Source organism: Giraffa tippelskirchi, chromosome 8 (genome assembly GCF_054371585.1).
Source record: "Giraffa tippelskirchi isolate mGirTip1 chromosome 8, T2T-mGirTip1v1.2.pri, whole genome shotgun sequence".
NCBI lineage: Eukaryota > Metazoa > Chordata > Mammalia > Artiodactyla > Giraffidae > Giraffa > Giraffa tippelskirchi.
This window is the reverse complement of record NC_137282.1, coordinates 144,122,149-144,143,806: the sequence shown is the minus strand read 5'-3', so window position 1 is coordinate 144,143,806 and position 21,658 is coordinate 144,122,149. Positions and strand designations below refer to the sequence as shown.

Here is a 21,658-nt window from a genome sequence, read left to right as displayed (position 1 = left end):
ACATTTCTCTCAATTATTAACTCAACATTTAACCAATGACCCACATATGTTGGTATATATTTTATATTTCAAAATTCTAAAACAGAAAATCTTCATATTTTATAAAATTTTGACCTTAGGTATACTTTTATTTAGAATCTCCTCAGAAATAATTTTTGTCTTACTAGGAAAATATAAAAAAATCTTCTACTATAAGTTACTTTTTTTAAAGGAAAGCATTGTCAGATACAGAAAATAGGAGTCATTTCCAAATATAAAAAAATATGGACAAAGTTTTGATTCTCCTAGAGTCCTGACCTTCAACTCAAAATTATAGTGAAACAGAATCTTCAGGGCTCTACCTACAACTCTAGGTAGGTTTTAGTTGCAAGATACTTAGCCATTTCTTCCTCTTTTTTTTTGGTTGCACCTGAGGCATGCAGGATCCTAGTTCCCTGACCAGGGACAGAACCATGCTCCCTGCAGTGGAAGCAGAGTCAACCACTGGACCACCAAGGACATCCCACTTAGCCATTTCTTGATGTTGTGTCCACTGTCCTAACTGCTCAAAGGGGTGCTGGACTATTCAATAAGCCTATTTAGTTGGATTTGAATCAAAATTTCCTATACCTTGCTCAATCATAAAACTGAATTTCTTACACCTGGCTCAAACATAAAACCAAAAATCTCTTTCAGATTGGACTTTTCAAGGGCACAAGGAGGGATGGATACTGGTCCAGTGAACACTTGAAACGAGATCAACACTAGAGACTTCATAGGTTGAATAAAAGGAGCCAGGGTGGGAAAAGAGAAGTGAAGGAAGTTTAGAAATGTAAAGAGACAACTAAGAACTTCTGGTCTGGAAGACTGGAATAGTCACAGCAATAGCCAAGGTCTTCATGCCATTGTCTATGTCCATGCTCAGTCGCTAAGTCATGTCCAACTCTTTGCGACCCCACTGTCTACAGGTTAAGTCAAATATTATTTCTCAAATAATGAGGAATGTGGATCCTAGATAAAAGAATTAGCATAAGAGAATTAGTACAATCAGTATCAGAAAACAAGGAAAGTTAGTTTGGTGAACTGTAAGTCATTTTAATTGTGTGAACCATCATTGCATTCTAAGAGTACATCTGTCTCTACAACATGTATAACATATTTTGTTTCTTGGTGTTTTACCAGCTGTTGAGAAAATTAAGAATTTTTGAAAAGCTATAAACAAAATGAAACAAAAAAACAAGCACAGAACAAATCAAACATTCAACCTTCAACTGCAAATGTAAAAACTCAGTTCATTAGAAATACTTCCTTTAAAATCCTAATCTGTTCATATTTTAAATCTTTTAAAAGCTGATATAATTGAATTATCCAAACATGCTGCTTTAGCATATTGGAAAAGCATTTAAAATACTTACGAACTCAGATTATAATAGTATATATACTATATCCCTATGTGCTCAGTTGCTTAGTCGTGTCCAACTCTTTGCAGTCCCACAGACTGTAGCTCCTGCATCCGTGGGATTATCAAAGCAAGATTACTAGAGTGGGTTGTTACTTCCTCATCCAGGGATCGAACCCACATTTCCTGTGGCTCCTGCAATAGCTCTGTGGATTCTTTACCACTCAGCCAACTGGGAAGCCTATTATATCACTATATGGAGTGTATATTTAACTTGAGAAGTTGATTTTATTGCAAACTTATCCTCCTATATTTTCTTTAACTTCATCCTAAAATCCCTATGTATTTCTACTGGATATAACTTAAACCTCAAGACACAATAAACTATATACTCTTGAGGAAATTTAAGGTTTTTTTCTTCTAAGATTGTTGATAATACCTACAATTAGTCACAGGTAGTGACACTAACAGTTTGAAACATTAGGTCTAAGAATATATAACAGAACAAAATATATGAAATCAAAAATATCACCTATCACTTCATTTCTCCACGTAAGCATTATGTGCAATTCTTGTCATCCAAATCCTGTTTTCTAGCTCATGTGGAGGTTGTTAGCTTTTAAATAGAAAGAGTTTGACTTGGACCAAACTAGGGAAAAGCATAAAACAATATATAACATTTTGAGGTAGCAATTTTTCATCTGTAGGAGTACATTGAACTATAGAGCACCAGCAAATATATATCACCAACTTGTAAATAGAATAAGGAAGCTTTCTATTATAAGGCAGAAATATCTAAAGATTATACTGTTTCATGAAAACAACAAGATGTAGAAGCGTGTGAATAATATGCTATCATTCTGTGTAATCAAAGGAATAAAATTATATATTCATATTTTCTTGTATTTACATAAAGAAACCCTGAAAAGTAGTAAGAAACTAGTTAAATGACTACCTACAAGGGGAAAGATAGGGACCTTTTTTAATGTTGTTTTGATATTAGAACCAGGTGCAGAATGAATTATCTTTTTTTAAGACTCCTTCTAAGAAAATTAAAATTTAAAGTTAAAAATAATCACTCATTACAAAAATAAAATGCCTCAAATGAGATATAAGTGGGAAGAATCTTTCTTGGAACTCCACTGTAAATTAAATAGGCTGTGCATCTATTGAAACAAATAAACGGGCAGGTTTGTTGAGCTAAAAAGAAAAATTGTAATGCCTTGTAAGTGCTCTAAGTTCCATATGGCAATACAATGCTTCCTATGGCTTAGCAGAAAGAGCACTGAACTAAGAATAAAGAGAGAGGGTTCTAGTTCCAGCTGCATTAACTAGCTGTGTGATGTTACACAGTCATTTCTAGAGCTTCTGTATCCGTATCTGTTAAATAAGGGCATGCAGAAATAACTCTGAGGTACCTTATTGTGTTCTATTACTCTTAAGGTACCTGCATGTGTATATGATATTCCAATCCAGATTCTTATCACCATAGATTTTCCACTTCTTTATCTCCTGACCTTAGTATAAAGCTTCATTAACACTCAGTATTAAGGGAAAGGAGTAGTTTTTTAACGTATGACTTTGGTAATAATCAATAAATAGCACTGAGAATCATGGAGGCTATGAAAAGCAATCAGCGTGGAAGACCAATCATACTTTTCTCTCTACTTTTGTATATGTCTGAAATTTTCCTTAACAAAAGGCTAAATAAAGAAAAACCCCAAGATGCTTAAAAGTCACAGGAAAAATACAGTTAGGCCTATATTTTCACAACAAAGATCTTAAGTGAGATATCAGATCCTTAAGCCAAGTATCTTAGTCTTTGTAAAATTTAAAATCATGGGCAATATTTGTTATGAGTAGACACTGAGCTAGTAATAATATATAGTTGCATCAATTTCTTGGTTTTTAACTGAAGGCTGAGTTACTAAACCTCTATAGGGAGAAGCTTTTTGTGTATGGAAAGATCCAAGTGCCCCCTTTTGTAGGTTAAAAGGCAAATTTTCCTATCTTATGCAAATAGAAACTAATGTAATAGTTTACATTATAGATTTTACTGAAATTATTTTTAAATTAATTCTTAAATACTACCTTTGACTTTTTGTATTCAGGTTGCATATAATTTTTACGACTTAAAGTAAGTTTTAAAAAACTAAGATAAAGTTTTCCTGAAGTATATCTAGAAAACTTTTTGGACAGATATGTGTGAAATTATGAAATCAATGCCATAATAGTCAGTGTTGCAAAGTTATGGATGTCACTGACCAAAGAGACTTTGACAGTTGTATTTAAGATATTATGCTTCTCTCAGCATAAAAATCAGGACATTTTCACTGGCTTTCTCTGGAGCTTCCCATTACTCGAGGATTAAATTATTAATACTATTGTTCTCTCAGGGACAAAGTAAGAACCAGGACCCTGGCTTCCTTGCCCGGTGGTCTGGCATCAGGAAATGTTGCCCTACCTGTTCCAAGGAGCTAGCTGGATTCAGCCATGGGATGGACTTTCTGATGCTGGATGAGGTTGCAATGGTAGATGAAGTTCTTGCCACATTCATCACATTTATAAGGTCTTTCTCCAGTGTGAATTCTCTGATGCTTAATGAGGACAGAACGTCGACTAAAGCTCTTACTGCACTGATTGCACTGGTAAGGCTTTTCCCCTGTGTGGATCCTGAGATGATGGAAAAGCCCAGCATTCTGGCTAAAAGCTTTGCCACAAACGCTGCACTGGTAGCGCTTCTCCCCAGTGTGGAGTCTCTGGTGCTGGAACAGGCCTGACCGCTGGCTGAAGGCCCGCCCACACTCATCACACTCATAGGGCTTCTCGCCCGTGTGCGTTCTCTGGTGCTCGATGAGGATGGAATTCTGGGTGAAGCTTTTCCCACATTCACTACAGATATAGGGTCTTTCCACTGAAGAGCTTCCCCGTTGCCTCTCCAATCTACCTTCATGGTCACAGGTCTCTCCATATTCAGGCACTGGAATAGTATCACCATTCAGTTTTTCAGGTGCCTCCACAAGAGATTTCTTTTCTTTAGACAGCTCCCTCTTTGGGGCTAACTCCACATTCCAAGTTCCAGTCTCATTGTCTAAAATAATAAATGGATTACATGAATGTTGTGTTTCCAAAGAAAAAAATACTAGTCAGGAGAGTGGGTGGAAGGGGACAAGCAACCATGTTTTCTATTTACTTTCCCACTCTTAACAATAATACCTGGGCTTCAGTGAGAAGATGCCCTGTATCACAACTGCCTGTTTACTGTCTACCTCTCCCACCAGACTGTAAACTCCCTAAGAGCACGGACCACATCTACCTTGCTCATCACTGTTTCTCCAGTACCCAGCACAGTGCCTGGCCACAGCAGACACCAAGTAAATGCGCTGAATTGATGACCATTTGGGGAATGACTTAGGCTTCCTGAGCAAATTCTAATCCTCACCAATCTCCTGAATCGGGCACACCCTTTGCAAGTTCCACTGAGGCCGCTCTTCCAAGGTTTGGAGCTGGCTGCCTGATGACTCCTGGGCTGTTCCTAGAGCTGCTTTCTCCTTCACAAGCTCCTTTTGTTCATGATCACAGGCTGGGACCTGTCAAAAATTAAGGACAATTGGGAACCAAATATCAGAGAAGACACTACAAGGCGTTCTCAGGATCAATGGATAGGAAAAGATGGATCAAGAAACCGGCAAAGAGAAAAGGTGGAGAGATTAAAGAGTCTATTACAGATCAAGTCAGGTATAAAGAAATCCATCTTTTCCTCCTCTTCCTCTTACTGCACTGAAACCCCATGCTTCACCATGCAAGTGCAAATCCTGTTCTCCCTTCTTCCTACCTGCTCTCTTGGTTCATCCAGCTCTCTCTCCAAATCCTCCAGCACAATTACCGCCTCTTCTCCACTCACTGGGCGCTGCTCTCTCACCCAGGCCTGGAGCTCCTCGGGCAGGATGGTTAGGAACTGCTCCAGCACCAGCAGCTCCAGGATCTGCTCTTTGGTGTGCATCTCTGGTCTCAGCCACTGATGGCAGAGCTCCTGGAGTCTTCGAAGAGCCTCTCGGGGCCCCGGTGTCTCCTGGTAGCAGAACTGTCTGAAGCGTCTACGAAAGATCTCTCTGGTATGAGGGTTATCTCTTGACAGACCAGATTCTTGGACCATTCTTGTGTGGTCCCCCTTTTCCTCTTTTACTTTCACTGCTAGAAGTCCCTTGTGCATCTCTGGAGTCGGAAGGGCCAAGGCTGTGGCTATTCAGAAAAGAATCTAATCTTGATTATTCCCTCTTGATCTTTTCTTCTGGAAATCCCAAAATCTAAAAAATAATCTGCAGGGAAAAAAAAAGGAAGAAAATCCTTTTTGCTGGTAGGCACTGGAAGTATTTATATCCAAATCAGTAACTCTAATGAAGAACATGAATGCATGATTAATAATAATAATGATCATGCAAATACTGGTGAAGGTAATATAGGAAGGAAAACAAAACCAAAACAATGCCCCCTCCCTGAGTTTTACTGAAGGGACTGTTTGACCCTCCTGAATGAATCAGCTCAAATAAATCAGTTTGAATATACTGGGTTTCCATTTGAATGGCAAGATACTAGACTCAGGAAGTTTTTAGTTGAATGGAGGTAAACAAACACTTTGGTTCCAAGATGTCACAGAAGACACCAAGAATCAAGGAGAAAAAGGAAAGAAAAAGGAGGAGGGAGGGAAAGTAAAGAAGATAAATAAATAGGAACCAAAAAAAAAAATGTGCCTGGGGAAAAGAAGCTGAATCCCTTGAAGCAGGTTAGGTCTGGAGGAAAGAGATGTCTGCTTGGAGTGGGGAAACCTGGAATTGAGACTGATCCCCAGGTACCCCCTCCACAGTCTTGGGCTTCACCTTTTGTGCCATAGTCTACTTAATCTGTAACATAGGAATCCTAAAGCCAACCTTGTCTACCTTTCTAGGTTGATATAGAAATTAAATAAGAGCACAGATGAAGAGCACAAAGAAGCAGGCAGTTTGGTAAACTCCAAAGTATTATAAGTTACCATGACTGTGGGGCTTCTCTGGTGGTGCAGTGGCAAAGAATTTGCCTGCCAGTGCAGGGGACATAGTTTCAATCCTGGGTCCAGAAAGATCCCACATTCTGTGGAGCAACTAAGCCCATGGGCCACAACTACTGAAGCCCATTTCTCTGCAAAAAAGAAAAACTATACAACTGGGGAGTTTGAGCACCACAGCTACAGACCAGCCCCCTCACCCACTGCTAGAGAAAGCCTGCATGCAGCAGTGAAGACCCACAGCAGCCATAAATAAATAATCTTTAAAAAAAAATTAATTTCCACTATTACTATTTTTCTTATAAAATTTTCACACATTTTTTCTTATAAATTTTATTGAAAGATTAAATGAATATCCTAGTGATCTAAACACAATGGCAAAAGAATCAGAAAGTAGTCAACTGGAATGGTCTTGTTTCATAGATAGTAAAATGAAAGAAATATTACTTTTAATATTTTTAAAATACAGAATTCTAGCTCTTTCTTGCCTTTTAATTTCTTGGAAACTGTTTCTCTTTGAAGCTCCTCAAGGATGGAGAGTGGGCAACTGTACATAAAATAAGTGCTAACAGAGACAAATGTCAGAATTTCCAGTGGTGGAATTTCCAGTGGTGGTCCAGTGGCTAAGACTCCACACTCCCAATGCACGGGGCCTGGGTTCGATTTCTGGTTGGAAAACTAGATCCCACATGACACATCTAAAGATCCTGCATGCTGCAACAAAGGTCAAAGATCATGTGTGCTGAAACTAAGACCCAGCACAGGGAAATAAATATAAATATTTTTTTAAAAAAGAGACAAATGTCTATGACCGCTTAACCTTATGAACAATCTTAATCAGGACAGTAATTAACTAAGGTAATTTTCTGAAAGAAAAATAATTATGTGACGTAGTGATTTCCAAGCACCATTTTTGGGCACAGGCTTTCAAACTTTTCTGACCAGGACCTTTAGTAAGAAACATTTTACATTGTGACCCAGAACACATATACATGTGCATATGAGTATATGCTTGTGCATGTGTGATATACACAAACACAAAAATGGAAATAATTTTTTTTTTTTTTTGCAAAATACCATGTATACTTACCTTATGTGATACATACTCTTATTTTTAAAATCCTATTTTGTAAAATGAAAAAACAAAAAACCCTGGTCATAGCCCACTATATAGATTACACAACCCACATAGGCATCATGACCTATAGTTTTTTAAACATTTTTGTTCTAATTTTAAGTAAAATTACTGTAATTCACTGTAGAAATATCCCTACATCATTCATAAGTATTGGCAGGCATCACAAAATTTAAAAAACTAAGGATAGATTATTTAAGCTGTTAGTGAACATTGATCATACTACAACTAAAAGAAAAGTTAAATTCATATTGCCATTATTGGTTATAGTCATCAAAGAAAAAAAAAGCAATTGGTATGAGACAGCATCCTTCTGGGTAACCTGTGAACATTATTCCTTCACAAATTTCTAACATCTTTGGCTTGCTTGACTTCTATAGACCACCTCAGGAAGAGTGGAGACAGTTTCTACTCAAAAGATAGCACCCCTGAGTTCATGTTTTCCCCCAACTCACCACCACTCTGACCACCACATTATCTTTTTCTGTTGAACTTTTCATACACCAATTCATTCATTTAGCAAATATTTTCTCAGAGCCTGCTATATTCCAGGTACTCTTCTGGGCTACAAACAAAAATAGTTTTCACCTCAAGGAATTTACAGTCTTATAACAACATAATAATAGTTGACAGTTACAGTGCTTTTAATGTACCAGGCACCATTTTAGATGCTTTACATATATTAACTCAATTAATCCACAAAGCAACTATAAGTAAGGTACTATTATTAACCCCATATTCCAGATGAGAAAACTGAGGCACAAAGAGTCTATGTCATTCACCCAAAGCATCACAAGTAGTTAGTGGTGAGGCTGCAATTCAAACCCAGAAAACCTACCTTTAGAATTCATATTCTCAATCACTATACCACTATCTCTCCTCTATGTAGGGGGAAGAAGGGGACAGGAGGACGAAAGGGGGTCAGAGGGGCCAGACGATAATTAAATGTATGTCAAGTAGTGATAAATCCTATGCAGAAGAATAAATGTAAAGGATATAGTAAGAGGGAAGAAAGGTTTCTATTTTATGTGAGTTAGTCAAGGAAGGCCTTGTTGATAAACTATTATTTGAGCAGAGACCTGAAGGAAGTGAGGAGCAAGTCACAGGACTATCTGGAGAAAGACTGTTGCATGCATGGGAACATTGAGTTCTTGGAGGCAGCAGCATGTATGCATTTTTCAAGGAACAATGAGTTAACCAATGTGGCTAGAATAGAGAAGGCAAACAAGACAGGAACAAGAGATGAAGTCAGGTTAGGAACAGATCATGAAAAGCCATTATAAGGGTTCTGCCTTGTACTCTAAGAGAGGAGGAAAGCCACTGGAAGTTTCAAGCAAGAGGAGTGATAAAACTTGACTCAGTTTTAATATAAAAACATAACTGGCTGCTGCTACAAAAGACTATGGGGGAAAAGCAGAAGCAGGAAGAGAAGCTAATAATCTAGGGGCAAGATGATGGTAGCATGAACCAGGTCTGCTGAGCTTGTTCTAGGGTGAGAAAGTTTTGGGGTACAAATTACTCAATTAACCAAGAATGGGTTCAAAGGAATAAACAATCACTTGTTTTGTCAACCTTTCAGGCCCCTGAAAAATATCTTTTTCCTATTTGCTACCCACTCATCTTGGTTTCAAGTCAAAGTTTTTCTCTTCAGAGACAATGCAACTTAAGCTTTGAGCTCTGCCAATAGAAAACCATTTCTGATATGCGTGGGTGCTAGTCGCTTCAGTGTGTCTGACCCTTTGAGACCCTCTGGATTGCAGCCTGCCAGGTTCCTCTATCTATGGGGTTCTCCAGGAAAGACTGCTGGAGTAAGTTGCCATGCCCTCCGCCGGGTCATTTTCTCAACCCAGGGATCCAACCCGCGTCTCTAATGTCTCCTGCATTGGCAGGCAGAGTCTTTACCACTAGTGCCACCTGGTGCTATTCTGGTACATGGTGTTTCAAATCTTGACTCAGTTTCACTAAGATCAATTTCCCTCTTCTCTGTCACCTTTTCTACTGATCAAAGCGCAACACCAGCGAGTGGGTGGGAAAACAGGTGTACACACACAAATGAAATGGCTGTTTCATCAGGTTTGCAGACGGTACACGTCCTCAAGTATATTCCTCTCTCTAAACTTAAATCCTAACTAGAAGTTCAGGATTACTAAGGTGCAAAAGGGGTAGGGCCAGATTCAAATAAGGGAACTCACTTCCCTTACAATGAAGTTAATACAGAAAAAAAGAGCTGAGTCAGCACGGCAAAGGATTTAAGAAAATGGACTCTGAAGTCAGACTCCCTGGATCTGAATCCTGACTACACCCCATTACCAGCTGTAGGACCTGGGGCAAGTTACTCAAACTCATTTTCTTCCTGGACCTTAAAAAAAAAAAAAAAAAAAACGTGGGAGGACACTAGTAACATACTACTAGTGTCTACCTCATAAAGTTATGAGAAGTAACTAAGTTAATATCGGGAAAGTGCTTTGAACAGTGCTGGCGGACACATAAGTGCTATTTAAATATTCGTGTTTTGTTTTGTTTTTTTAAATCAACAGTTGGCAAGCGCCTATACATTCTTGAGTGAATCAGACTAAATGAGGCTGTGGCAATGTTATAAAACTATCATGCTCGTTGTTTAAAATAAGCCCCCAGTAGAGAATGGCAGACGTGGGAAAATACAAACCATTCTGGCTATGGGAACCTAATCTTACCCTAGGATGCGGGGAAGGAGAGTTCTGAAGGACACCGGTGCTAGGACCGAGTGTTTGAAGGGCTCAGGAACAGACGAAGGGGATGGGGGTGGGGGCACCGACGCTGACTTTCAACTAACAAGGCCCTTCCAGGTTCCGGGGCAGCCTCCTCTGCCCCTCACCTTTCCGGCCAAGCCCTGGCCAAGAAGACCCGCTGCCTCCTCCCCACACCCAGTCCAGAGTCACAGCGCACAGTCCGGACTTTTCAAAGGCCCTGCGGTAGCCAGACTCCGAAGCTCACCGGGCAGCCGTGGCACCACCTCTGAATCCTTGACAACCGCAGCCTGGATAATGATAAACTACAATGGCCGGAAGTGCGTCACACACTGCGGCTCTCAGGGTGTGTTCCTTCTAGTAAGCCCGGAGGTTTTCACACCTCTGTGGTCGCCGCTCTGAATCCCCTGCTAGGCGTAGGGAGGCGCTGGCTTTCATAGTCTCTTTCAAGGGGCTGGGGGTGGGGTAATACAATAACTGTCCAACACAGTGTTTTCCGTACACTATTTCATTTACACATACTAACTCACTTATTCTGCAGAACAGTCCTGTGGGTTCGGTATAATTATATCCGTTTAGCAGACGAGAAACCTAAGGCACATTCTGCTTACGTTTATCAATTACTATTTCCTGCAAAGAAAGCTTTGTGTGCACCTTATTTTCTAGCACAAGCTATTCCAGGCTCATTTTATACTTTTCCTGCCTTAGACCTGGAATCCGCCATTGCTCCATGAAGCTGTGGTTCCTTTTAATGTAGAATGATATACAGAAACTAAAATCTGAATTTTGAATAATAAACTCATTGCTACTGGGATAGATCATTGTTTTTAGGCCCTATCATTAAACTTTATTTTTTTTTTTTATGAGTAACACATGCGTGCGTGCTAAGTCGCGTCACTTGTGTCCGACTCTTTTGCGACCCTATGGACTATAGCCCGCCAGGCTCCTCTGTCCATGGGGGTTCTCCAGGCAAAAATACTGGAGTGGGTTGCCCGGCCCTCCTCCAGGGGATCTTCCTGTACTAGGGATCTAACCCGCGTCTCTTACATCTCCTGCACTGGCAGGTGGATTCTTTACCACTACAGCCCCCTGGAACGTCATCATTAGACCTTAGGGCTGGAATAAAACATACATATGATAAGGATTTTATAAAATATTTCCAGTTCAAATACAACTTCACAGATTTCTTTTTCATTTTCACCATTGCACATTTGATCTTCCCTTCTTCCACAGGAAAAAACCCTGTTCTCAACAACATCCATATAGTCACTCAGTTTGCTCTTACAATATATATATTTTAAATTTTCAAAATTAAAATACCAACATCATTAGCAATAACACATCTACTATGTACAGTTCAAAATTTCTTTGCTTGCTTTATTTGTTCTTGAATTGTACCCCATTAAGGGAGATAGAGTACATATACATAACTTATCTGAATTCTTTTCTCTGTGTAGTTATGTTATAAACTTGATATACAGTTAGTCATTTGTTTCTGTTTTATTCAGTTTCAAGATTTCCTTTCCTTTCTTCCTTCTCCTTTCTGAATATACAAAACAGTTCAAAATTACATAAAAATATATATTCAGAATTTTGTTTCCATCACTAATTCTTTTATCTCATATATACTCTTGCCCCATTTTTATTAGTTTTATCCTTTCCTTCTTCCTACTTCCTTCTCTCATCCCTTCCCTTCTTTTCTTGTACAAAAACAAATTTTTATCCCTTTATATCTATAAATAATGTTATATATACTCTTTTGCATCTTACGTTAATAGAATAAGCTGGTGCGTGTGCATGCTCAGTTGCTTCAGTCGTGTCCAACTCTTTATGACCCCATGAACTGTAGCCTGCCAGGCTCTTCTGTCCATGGGATTTTCCTAGAAGAATACTGGAATGGGTTGCCATTTTGTTCTCCAAGAACAAGCTGGAAATTATCCTAAATCTGTTGATGGAAACAGTCTTTTTCTTTTACAGTGACACAGTACTTCATTGCATTAGAGAAGGAAATGGCAACCCACTCCAGTATTCTTGACTGGGAAAATCTCATGGACAGAGGAGTCTGGTGGGCTACAGTCTGTGGCGTCGCAAAGAGTCAGAAATGACTGAGCGACTAAGCACACATACCATTGTTTTTTTAACCAATCTTTTAGGGATGGGTATTTGGATTCTTTCCAGTATTTTGCTTTAACAAATAATACTGCAATGAACAATGAAGAGAGAAGAGAGGTGTCTTGTAAGGGTTGTATCATTTTGCACTTTAAACAGCAATGTGAGATAGTGCCTGCTTTCACACAACCTCCCTAATTGTATGTTTTCAGGCTTTTGAATATTGCCAATCTGATAGGTCATTAGGTACTGTATGCAGGTCAGGAAGCAACAGTTAGAACTGGACATGGAACAACAGACTGGTTCCAAACAGGAAAAGGAGTACGTCAAGGCTGTATATTGTCACCCTGCTTATTTAACTTACATGCAGAGTACATCATGAAAAACACTGGGCTGGAGGAAGCATAAACTGGAATCAAGATTGCCGGGAGAAATATCAATAACCTCAGATATGCAGATGACACCACCCTTAATGGCAGAAAGTGAAGACCTAAAGAGCCTCTTGATGAAAGTGAAAGAGGAGAGTGAAAAAGTTGGCTTACAGCTCAACATTCAGAAAACTGAGATCATGGCATCCAGTCCCATCACTTCATGGCAAACAGATGGGGAAACAGTGGAAACAGTGGCTGACTTTATTTTGGGGGGCTCTAAAATCACTGCAGATGGCGATTGCAGCCATGAAATTAAAAGACGCTTACTCCTTGGAAGGAAAGTTATGACCAACCTAGACAGCATATTAAAAAGCAGAGACATTACTTTGTCCACAAAGGTCTGTCTAGTCAAGGCCATGGTTTTTCCAGTAGTCGTGTATGGATGTGAGAGTTGGAATATAAAGAAAGCTGAGCATCGAAGAATTGATGCTTTTGAACTGTGGTGTTGGAGAAGACTATTGAGAGTCCCTTGGACTGCAAGCAGATCCAACCAGTCCATCCTAAAGCTGATCAGTCCTGGGTGTCCATTGGAAGGACTGATGTTGAAGCTGAAACTCCAATACTTTGGCCACCTGAATCGAAGAGCTGACTCATTTGAAAAGACCCTGATGCTGGGAAAGATTGAGGGCAGGAGAAGGGGACGACAGAGGATGAGATGGTTGGATGGCATCACTGACTCAATGCACATGAGTTTGGGTAGACTTCAGCAGTTGGTGATGGTTAGGGAGGCCTGGCGTGCTGCGGTTCATAGGGTTGCAAAGAGTTGGACACGATTGAGCAACTGAACTGAACTGAAAGAACTACAAACTAAACGCTAAAATCCCTGTTAAAAATGAACTCACGGTGCCAAATGTTGGCTAGGATTATGGAACAATGGAAATTTTCATACACTGTTGATAAGAGTATAAACTGGCAACACCATTTTTGGGAAATTCTTTGGTATATCTACTGAAGTTGAACATGTGCATATTCTATGATGCAGGAGTTTCACTTTAGTTATATTGCTGCCAGCAATGTATATATATTTACATCTGAAGACACACTTTAGCCACATTTTTTATAGTTCTAAACCAGAAGCAATCCAAAAGTCCATTAACAGCAAGATGAGTACAAAAATGTAAGTTTATTCATAAAACAGAATACTATGAATGATGAAAGGGAATGAACTACAGCTACAAGCCACAGTGATAAATTTCACAAATGTAATGATGAGTGAAAGAAGCCAGACACAAAATATGCATATTTCATGATTCCATTTATATCAAGTTTAAAACGAAGAGGAAAACGAATCTCTGTGTCAGCAGCCACAACAGGGAGTAAGAAAGGAATAGTTAGGGAGGGAGCACAACTGGGGTCTTCTAGAGAACTGGTAATGTTCTATTTTTTGATGTTGGTGGTGGTTGTGTGGGTGATTTCACTTCGGGAATTTCATTTAGCTGTACACCTAAGATTTGTGTACTTTTTAAAATATATATACTATATTTCAAGCTTTTATTTTTTTACAGATGAAGAAACTGAGAAATGGGTTTAAATTATTTTTCCTCAAGGCTTTTAAATATTATTATTATTACTGAAAAATATTGTCATTACTGAAGTTTAGTGAGTTTAAAGACACTCCAACTCAGAAGTTTCATCAGTTCTCATTCCCCAGTTTCCTCTTTTCCTTCTCCTTATTCTATTCCTCCCCTCTTAATAACCACTAAACCACTGTATCTCCGGGTTCTCATTTTGTTCCTTGCACTTGTTATCATCCATTCATCCATCTAGTCACTGATCTTTTAGCACATTCATTAAGAGTAGGTACCTGCACTTTAGAACTCAAAATGCCATGACTTTATTTAGGACTAAGGCAGGCTGTTGACTGCCCACTAAGTAAGTAGCTCCTTTTGATTAGATAACAGATCTCGAATTTTTTGTCTGTGTCCATTGGCACCTGGAATAAAGATTAACTGAGCAATGAAGTTTGTAGAGCTTCCTAAGTGGTGACCACACTGAGATGCAGTAGAGGTGTGCCCTGAAAGTGAATGGATGCTCTGCCCACTGGTCCTCCCTGTCATATCTTGCCCTATGCATATCTTGAATTTGGCTATTCCTGAGTTATATTTTTTATAATAAATTGGTGCATGTGTGCTAAGTCACGTCTGACTCTTTGAGATCTATGGACCATAGCCCTCTTGGCTCCTCTGTCCATGGGATTCTTCAAACAAGAACACTGGAGTGGGTTGCTGTGCCCTCCTCCAAGGGATCGAACCCATGTCTCTTAGGTCTCCTGCATTGGCAGGCGGGTTCTTTACCACTAGCGCTGCCTGGGAAGCCCAAAAAAGGATTGAACCAGGGACCTTTAGCTCTTCAGTCTAATGCTCTCTCAACTGAGCTATTTCAGCCCCAAGATAAGTTGGTAAAAGTATGTAAAATGTTTCCTTGAATTTTGTGAGCTGTTCTAGCAAATTATCAAATCTGAGGAGAGAGTTGTAGAAGCCCTTGACTTTATAGGTGGGTGGTCAGAAGTACAGGTGGCCTGAATTTGTTATTGGCTTCTGAAGCAGATGTATGAGAGCAGGTAGTTAACTAGATGTGAGCTGAAAAAGTGGGTGGGAACAAGAGCCAGGTGACTGGAAACAGTCCATCTTGTGGCGACAGGAGTCCTAGAGGCAAAGAAAGGCTGCAATAAATGGGAAATTCTGGTCTCTGAATGTAACCTTTTGCTCATTATGCCCTCATTACAATGAAGTTAGCCTTGCAGAAAAGAAGTATCCATCATGCACTGACACCATGACACTTCTGCTCAAGACCAAATAGGGGTGAAAATCCCTCTTCCCCTGGGGAAGGTAGAGCTGGGATGAAAATCAAGAGATTTGACCCAAAACCCCTGCCTCTTCAATGAATATTGTCTGTGCAATCATTTTCACATTCCAGATAACCAGCTTGCCGAAGGAACTCAGAGCAGCTGCTCACCTGATCCTGCCCACTCTTCCTCCTGAGAGTGTACTAGTGCTTAATAAATTCTCACTTTGCTGTCTTAGCTTCCCTGTCTCACTCTGAATTCTTACTGCAACAAGATGAGAACCTACTCTCCAATAATAAAATCTTGTGGAATTGAGCCCTTAATCTGTGGGGTCTATGCTAACTCTGGGTAGTGTCAGAATTAAATTGAGGGGGCTTTCCTGGTAGTTCAGTGGTTTAAGAGTCCACCTTGCAGTGAAAGGGACACTGGTTCCATCCCTAGCCTGGGAGGACCCCACGTGTCCAGGGAAACTGAGTCCATGCACCACAACTAATGAGCCTGTGCTCTGGAGCCCATACTGAAGCCTATGCACCCTAGATCCTGTGCTCCACAACAAGAGAAGCCGCTACAATGAGGAGACCTCTCACTGTAGCCAGAGAGAGTAGCACCCACTTGCCACAGCTAGAGAAAGCCTGCACTGAGCAAGGAAGACCCAGCACAACCAAAAAAAAGAATTGAACTGTAGGACATCCAGTTGGTTTCAGAGAACCGGTTATTGTGGGGAAAAAACCCAACGTGTTTTGTATCAGAAGTGGTAAACAGAACATACAAAGGTTTTCTTGACTTGACTTTTGAGCATGATTTTGATGGAACATCTATTTAAAGAAGGATATATTTCACATTATTGTTGAGCTTTCCTATTCAGAATAAAGCATCATATTCTCTTGGACAAAATGGCCCTCCTCAGAAGTCTCCTCAAAGCTCCTTTAACATCCTTGTTCCTCAAGGTGTAGATGAATGGGTTGGCCATGGGAGTAATAACACAGTAAAACAGCGTCAGAACTTTGATCAGATCTTGAGGGCTGTCCCCTGAAGGCTGCATATAGATGTAGATGCCAGGGCCATAAAATAAAGACACCACTAATAAGTGCGAAGAACAAGTGTTGAAGGCCTTAAGTCTCCTATCGGCAGAAGGGATTTGAAATACAGCTTGTGCAATATAACTGTAAGAGACAAGAATCATAGAGAGGGGACCCATTATCAGGAAGGTGGCCACCACCACTAAAGTAAGCTCGTTGACTGTGGTGTCCACACAAGCCATCTTAATTAGACCAGGCAGTTCACAAAAGAAGTGGTCCAGTTCTTGGTTCCCACACAGGGGCAGCTGGACTGTGAGTGTGGACTGCAGTAGTGAATTGGCCAGACCAATGAGCCAAGCAGTGCTGGAGAGCTGCCGGCAGAGCTTGTGGTTCATGATTACAGAGTATCTCAGAGGCTTACACACAGCTACATAGCGGTCTAAGGCCATGGTGCCAAGCAAGACACATTCAGTACAGCCTAGCCAGTGAAATACATAGGCCTGGGTCATGCAGCCTATATAAGTGATGTTCTTGTTGGGTCCACCTAAGTTGAACAGCATTTGTGGTACAGTCATGGTGGTGAAACAGAGGTCCAGAAAGGAGAGGCTTGTGAGGAAAAAATACATAGGACTTTGGAGTTGGGAATCTAGTTGAGAAACCAGAATAATAGCAATGTTTCCCAATAGTGTGAACATGTAGGAGGTTAGGAGGGCAAAGAAGAGAGGAACATCCAACCATGGATATTTGGTAAAGCCCATGAGAATGAAATCCTCTGGAAAACTTTCATTCATGTACTTCATTGAATTTTGATGGGAGTCACCTGCTAAAATCAAGAAAAAGAAGGATGACTTTAAAAACCCTGATTTGGAACTTCCCGGGTGGTCCAGTGGCTAAGACTCAAGATATTCTAATGCGAGAGGCCTGAGTTCAACCCCTGATCAGAGGTTGCCACAACTAAGACCTGGCATAGCATACATAAATGAATGAATGAATAAAAACATATCTTAAAAAAAAAACCCTGACTTGGCAGAAGTTTTGATGATACCAGGGGAAAAATTATACCTTTATGGGGGAGCAATGGGGTATATCCTCAATAGAAACATTAAGGAATATAATAATTAAAATTAATATTAAAAGTCACATTTGAAAAAATCCTCTCAGTAGAGAAAGTGGCTTCATTTTTTTCCCCCTATATCAATGCCCTATGTGATAGGTTAGTGGACATTCATCACTTGTTTTGGCTCTTCTGTATAATTAAAGAAGCCACTGGGAGGCGGTCTTCTCCTAGCTACCTTGCAGCTAAGCGAGTGCATGACCTAAGAGGTGGGGGGTTGGGTAGGTGCTTAGATCATGAAGGTACAGCCTTCGTGTAAGGGGTTAGTGATCTTATAAAAGAGAACCCACAGTGATTCCTGTCCTTTCCACAAGACGAAGTTACAGCATAAGGTTCTATCTATTAAACAAAAAGTGGGCTCTAATCAGACACTGAAACTGCCAGTGCCATGAGCTTGGATTTCCCAGTCTCCAGAACTGTGAGATAAATGTTGTAAATAGGTCTCCTGGTCTCTGACATTTTGTTACAGCAACCCAAATGGACTAAGACAGATGTCATCAGGGAAATGCAGATTAGAACAACAATCAGATTCCACTACACACCTATTAGAGTGAATGAAATCCAGAACAGTGACACCAAATGCTAATGCAGATGTGGCACAATAGGAACTCTCATTCACTGGTGGGAATACAAAATGGTGTGGCCACTTTGGAAGACAGTCTGGCAGTTTCTTACAAAACTAAACATACTGTTAATCATGTGATCCAGCAATCACACTCCTGGGTATTTACCCAAATGAGCTGAAAACTTATATCCACACAAAAGCCTGCACAAAGATGTCTGTAACAGCTCTACTCATAACTGCCAAAATTTGGAAGCAACCAAGATGTCCTTCAGAAGGCGAATGGGTAAATTAACTGTGGTACATCCAGACAATTTAGTGCTAAAAAGACACAAGCTGTCAAGCCACAAAAAGACATAGAACTTCGAATGCTAATTACTAACTGAAAGAAGCCATCTGAAAAGGCAACATAATATACTGTATGATTCCAACTATCATAGAGTATGTTTGGAAAATGCAAATCTATGAAGACAGTAAAAAGATCAGTGGTGGCCAGTGCTTAGGAGGAAGGGAGGGATGACTAGGTAGAACACAGAGGATTTTTAGGCGATGAAACTACTCAGTAAGATATAAGGGTGTATGCATGTTATTATACATTTTTCCAAACCCACAGAATGTACAATACCAGAGGGAACCATAACGTAATTATGGATTTGGGGTGATTATGATTTCCTGGGTAGGTTCCTGGTAACAATTGTACCACCTTGGTGAGAGACGTTGATAAAGGAGGAGGTTATGCATGTGTGGGGAGTAAGGGTTATATGGGAAATCTCTGTACTCTTGCTCAGTTCTGCTGTGATATAAAACTGTCCTAAAGATAAAATCTTAAAAATCCTAATACTTCCTTACTGAGTGGGATGCAGAATAAAAGGAACAATTCTCCTCATGGCCCTCTCCACCAAGTAAACAGGGTTAAGTTTGCTGCAGGCTCTGCCAGGGCAAGAAACACTACAGGTCCTGGCTAATTTGGGGCAGAAATTTGGAGACAGTATATGAGAATGAATTCTGAGATTGTTAGACCAAAAAAATTAGTTATGAATTTGTCATCATTGTTACCTTTACCAGAGAGGCTTGTTTCAGTTTACTGGCTGGAGCCATGGGTATGATTTTAATTTTTTTTCCCTGTTGATTTAGTTAACACTAAAACCTGGATTTAAAGGGTCCCACCTAAATGATGTTGACTTATCAGAATTCCCTTAGCATATAGTAGAAGGACCCTGAAGACATGTGTGGGTTATGTAATATTTGCATTAACTTGATTGATGAGAACAGACTGGTGATGAGGACAAGATTCCTTGCAATGTCTCCAAAAACAAACAAAAACAACAGGAATTGTACAATTTGATCATCTATGAGAACTTAGAGATTTATTTTTTAGGTAACAATAGTTCATTACATGATTCCACTGTGGCTAATGTTTATAAGGTCATGAAAGTGTATACACTCCATGATGATCAAACCAAAAAGATACAAGAGGATCTGGAGAGTGAAGCATAGATCTCTCTCTCTCATTCTCACTCTTGCTCTCTCTTTGTTATGTAAGGGTTAAAAGTTCACATTTTTTGTAGTAATAAATCATATTTAAAACTAAAAATGCAGATAAAATAAAAGCATGTTATTAAGACATATGGGTAAATAGAAGAAAACACTAAGTTATTAAAAATGTGTTACCTCAGGAGGACGGGAATTGCGAGTGAGAAATGATGAGGAAGGGAACTGCTATTTTTCATTGTAAGCCTATATATTATTTTTTGAACTTTAAACATATATGTCTTTAATATAAAAGAAAATTAAGTATGAAGGAATGGAAGGGATCTGAATATTTACCAATGATGGTGAGGGCATTGGAGGGATATACATTATTTGAAAGCATGGAAAGCACATATCATCAATTACTGCAGCACAGGGTTCACAATGTGAGGTGGTGGAAAACCAAGTTGTAAAAACAGCTTGGGTCCAGGATATGGAAAATCTTGAATACTAGGCTAAGGAATCTAATCAAATTCATTTAAAAAATGAATTTTTAAAATTCATTTTTTTAAAAAAGAAGAGGTGTGAAATGATTGGAGCAGCACTTTAAAACATTTATTACGACTGAATAATGAGAGATTCAAAAAGCGACCGGAAGTTGGGAGCTCAGCTGGGAGGTTACTACAAGAGTCTATGGGAGAGAGGCTGAGAACGTTAGCTCTGATAGTGGCAGTGGGAATGAAGAGCAAAGTAAGAATGTCAGAGAGAGGAAAGAGCTGAAAGAACGTTTGAAGTTTCAATCTGAGGTGCTGAGAGAATGAAAATTCAGTTAACAGAAAGAAGCATGTATATGAGAATTGATAGGAATACATGATTTAACCAAGAAAAGAGCTCAGAAAAAAAATAAATTTAAAACTTGATCTATAACAACTGGCCCTGAGGATCCATTCACCAGAGGACAGATTCCTATTTCACCCAGACACCTCTAGTTCAACTTGACCAACTACCTATTTATAAAATATCATACAGCTACCTGAATTCATGACTAGGATGGTTTTTGTGGTTGTTTAACCACCAAGGACAGGGACACAGATAGAAAGAGGCAGAAGCAGAGGCAACAGAGTATGTCTCCAGAAAAGATAATAGGCTACATTTGCCAGGAAGTTCATACATTTGAGTATAAAATGGCTGAAAACCAAGATCCCATTGCCCCCCACTCCACTTTGCAAATCCTCAATTTTTTTTAACCACTGGTTATTGTTTATATTTTTTGATCCTCAAATTTATCTTCAGTGTACTGGCCTTCATTCATTCATTTTAAAGCAAAAAGATAAAAATTTTATTACTGAGAAATTCTTTCTGATCTTCACATTAGGGTGTAACAAAAATGACAGTATTGGTCTTTAGAGAATTGATTTTTAATGACTTGACCTGCCGTCTGATTCCTCCCCATCTCCTAGATAATTGTATTTTTTTGGACATAATTCTGTGATCAACATAATTTTGAACAAATGACAACCATTGGTCTGGCATAATGAGAAATCATTTAGCTCATAGAGGTATCTTATCCTGCCTGATCTTGTTCAAAACTCAGAACCTTCATTTTTTATCTCAAAAAAAAGTAAAACTGAACAAAACCCAATATCATCTAGGATGGTGTGACTAGAAAGAGACATCACTAGAACTTACCTCTTCTTATTTGAATTTGTATTTAGGAGATGTCTTTAGCTATAGAAGTTTAGTCAAGAGAAAGGTTGCAAAAGGGTTGCATTCCAACAATTCTGAGAGAGGGAAGCAAATATGATAAGGTCAGGGCTTCGGTAAAGGTCACTAAGGGTCTTAATATGCAAGTAGGGTGAATGTGATTCTGCAAGCATTGAATAATCTG

The 21,658-nt window shown here is 39.5% G+C and overlaps 2 protein-coding genes across 4 annotated transcripts in view; both read right to left on the bottom strand.

Annotated features, from left to right (window-relative positions):
- ZSCAN23 (zinc finger and SCAN domain containing 23) overlaps window positions 1–10,572 on the bottom strand; it is a 38,291-nt gene extending 27,719 nt beyond the window's left edge. Inside the window, exons 1-6 of one of the 3 annotated variants that reach the window (XM_081523061.1) lie at window positions 10,248–10,572; window positions 6,908–7,133; window positions 5,214–5,697; window positions 4,821–4,968; window positions 3,843–4,469; window positions 1,050–2,027 (exon numbers count right to left, since the gene is read on the bottom strand). In XM_081523061.1, the coding sequence (XP_081379187.1) occupies window positions 3,856–4,469; window positions 4,821–4,968; window positions 5,214–5,591 (1,140 nt within the window). In that variant the 5' untranslated portion in view covers window positions 5,592–5,697; window positions 6,908–7,133; window positions 10,248–10,572 and the 3' untranslated portion in view covers window positions 1,050–2,027; window positions 3,843–3,855. Of the gene's footprint in view, window positions 1–1,049; window positions 2,028–3,842; window positions 4,470–4,820; window positions 4,969–5,213; window positions 5,698–6,907; window positions 7,134–10,247 lie in introns of those variants that run through there. The other 2 variants (XM_081523060.1, XR_014062905.1) reach the window with 2 other exon arrangements.
- Window positions 10,573–16,479: 5,907 nt separating this feature from the next.
- LOC145518464 (olfactory receptor 2B11-like) lies at window positions 16,480–17,424 on the bottom strand. The gene has a single exon (XM_081523090.1). It carries the CDS (start codon window positions 17,422–17,424, stop codon window positions 16,480–16,482), a length of 945 nt encoding a protein of 314 aa, XP_081379216.1.
- Between the last annotated feature and the right edge of the window lie 4,234 nt (window positions 17,425–21,658).

Excerpts from the sequence above, each read along its gene's own strand:
- LOC145518464 (XM_081523090.1), bottom strand. The coding sequence starts at position 17,424 with ATGAAGTACATGAATGAAAGTTTTCCAGAGGATTTCATTCTCATGGGC.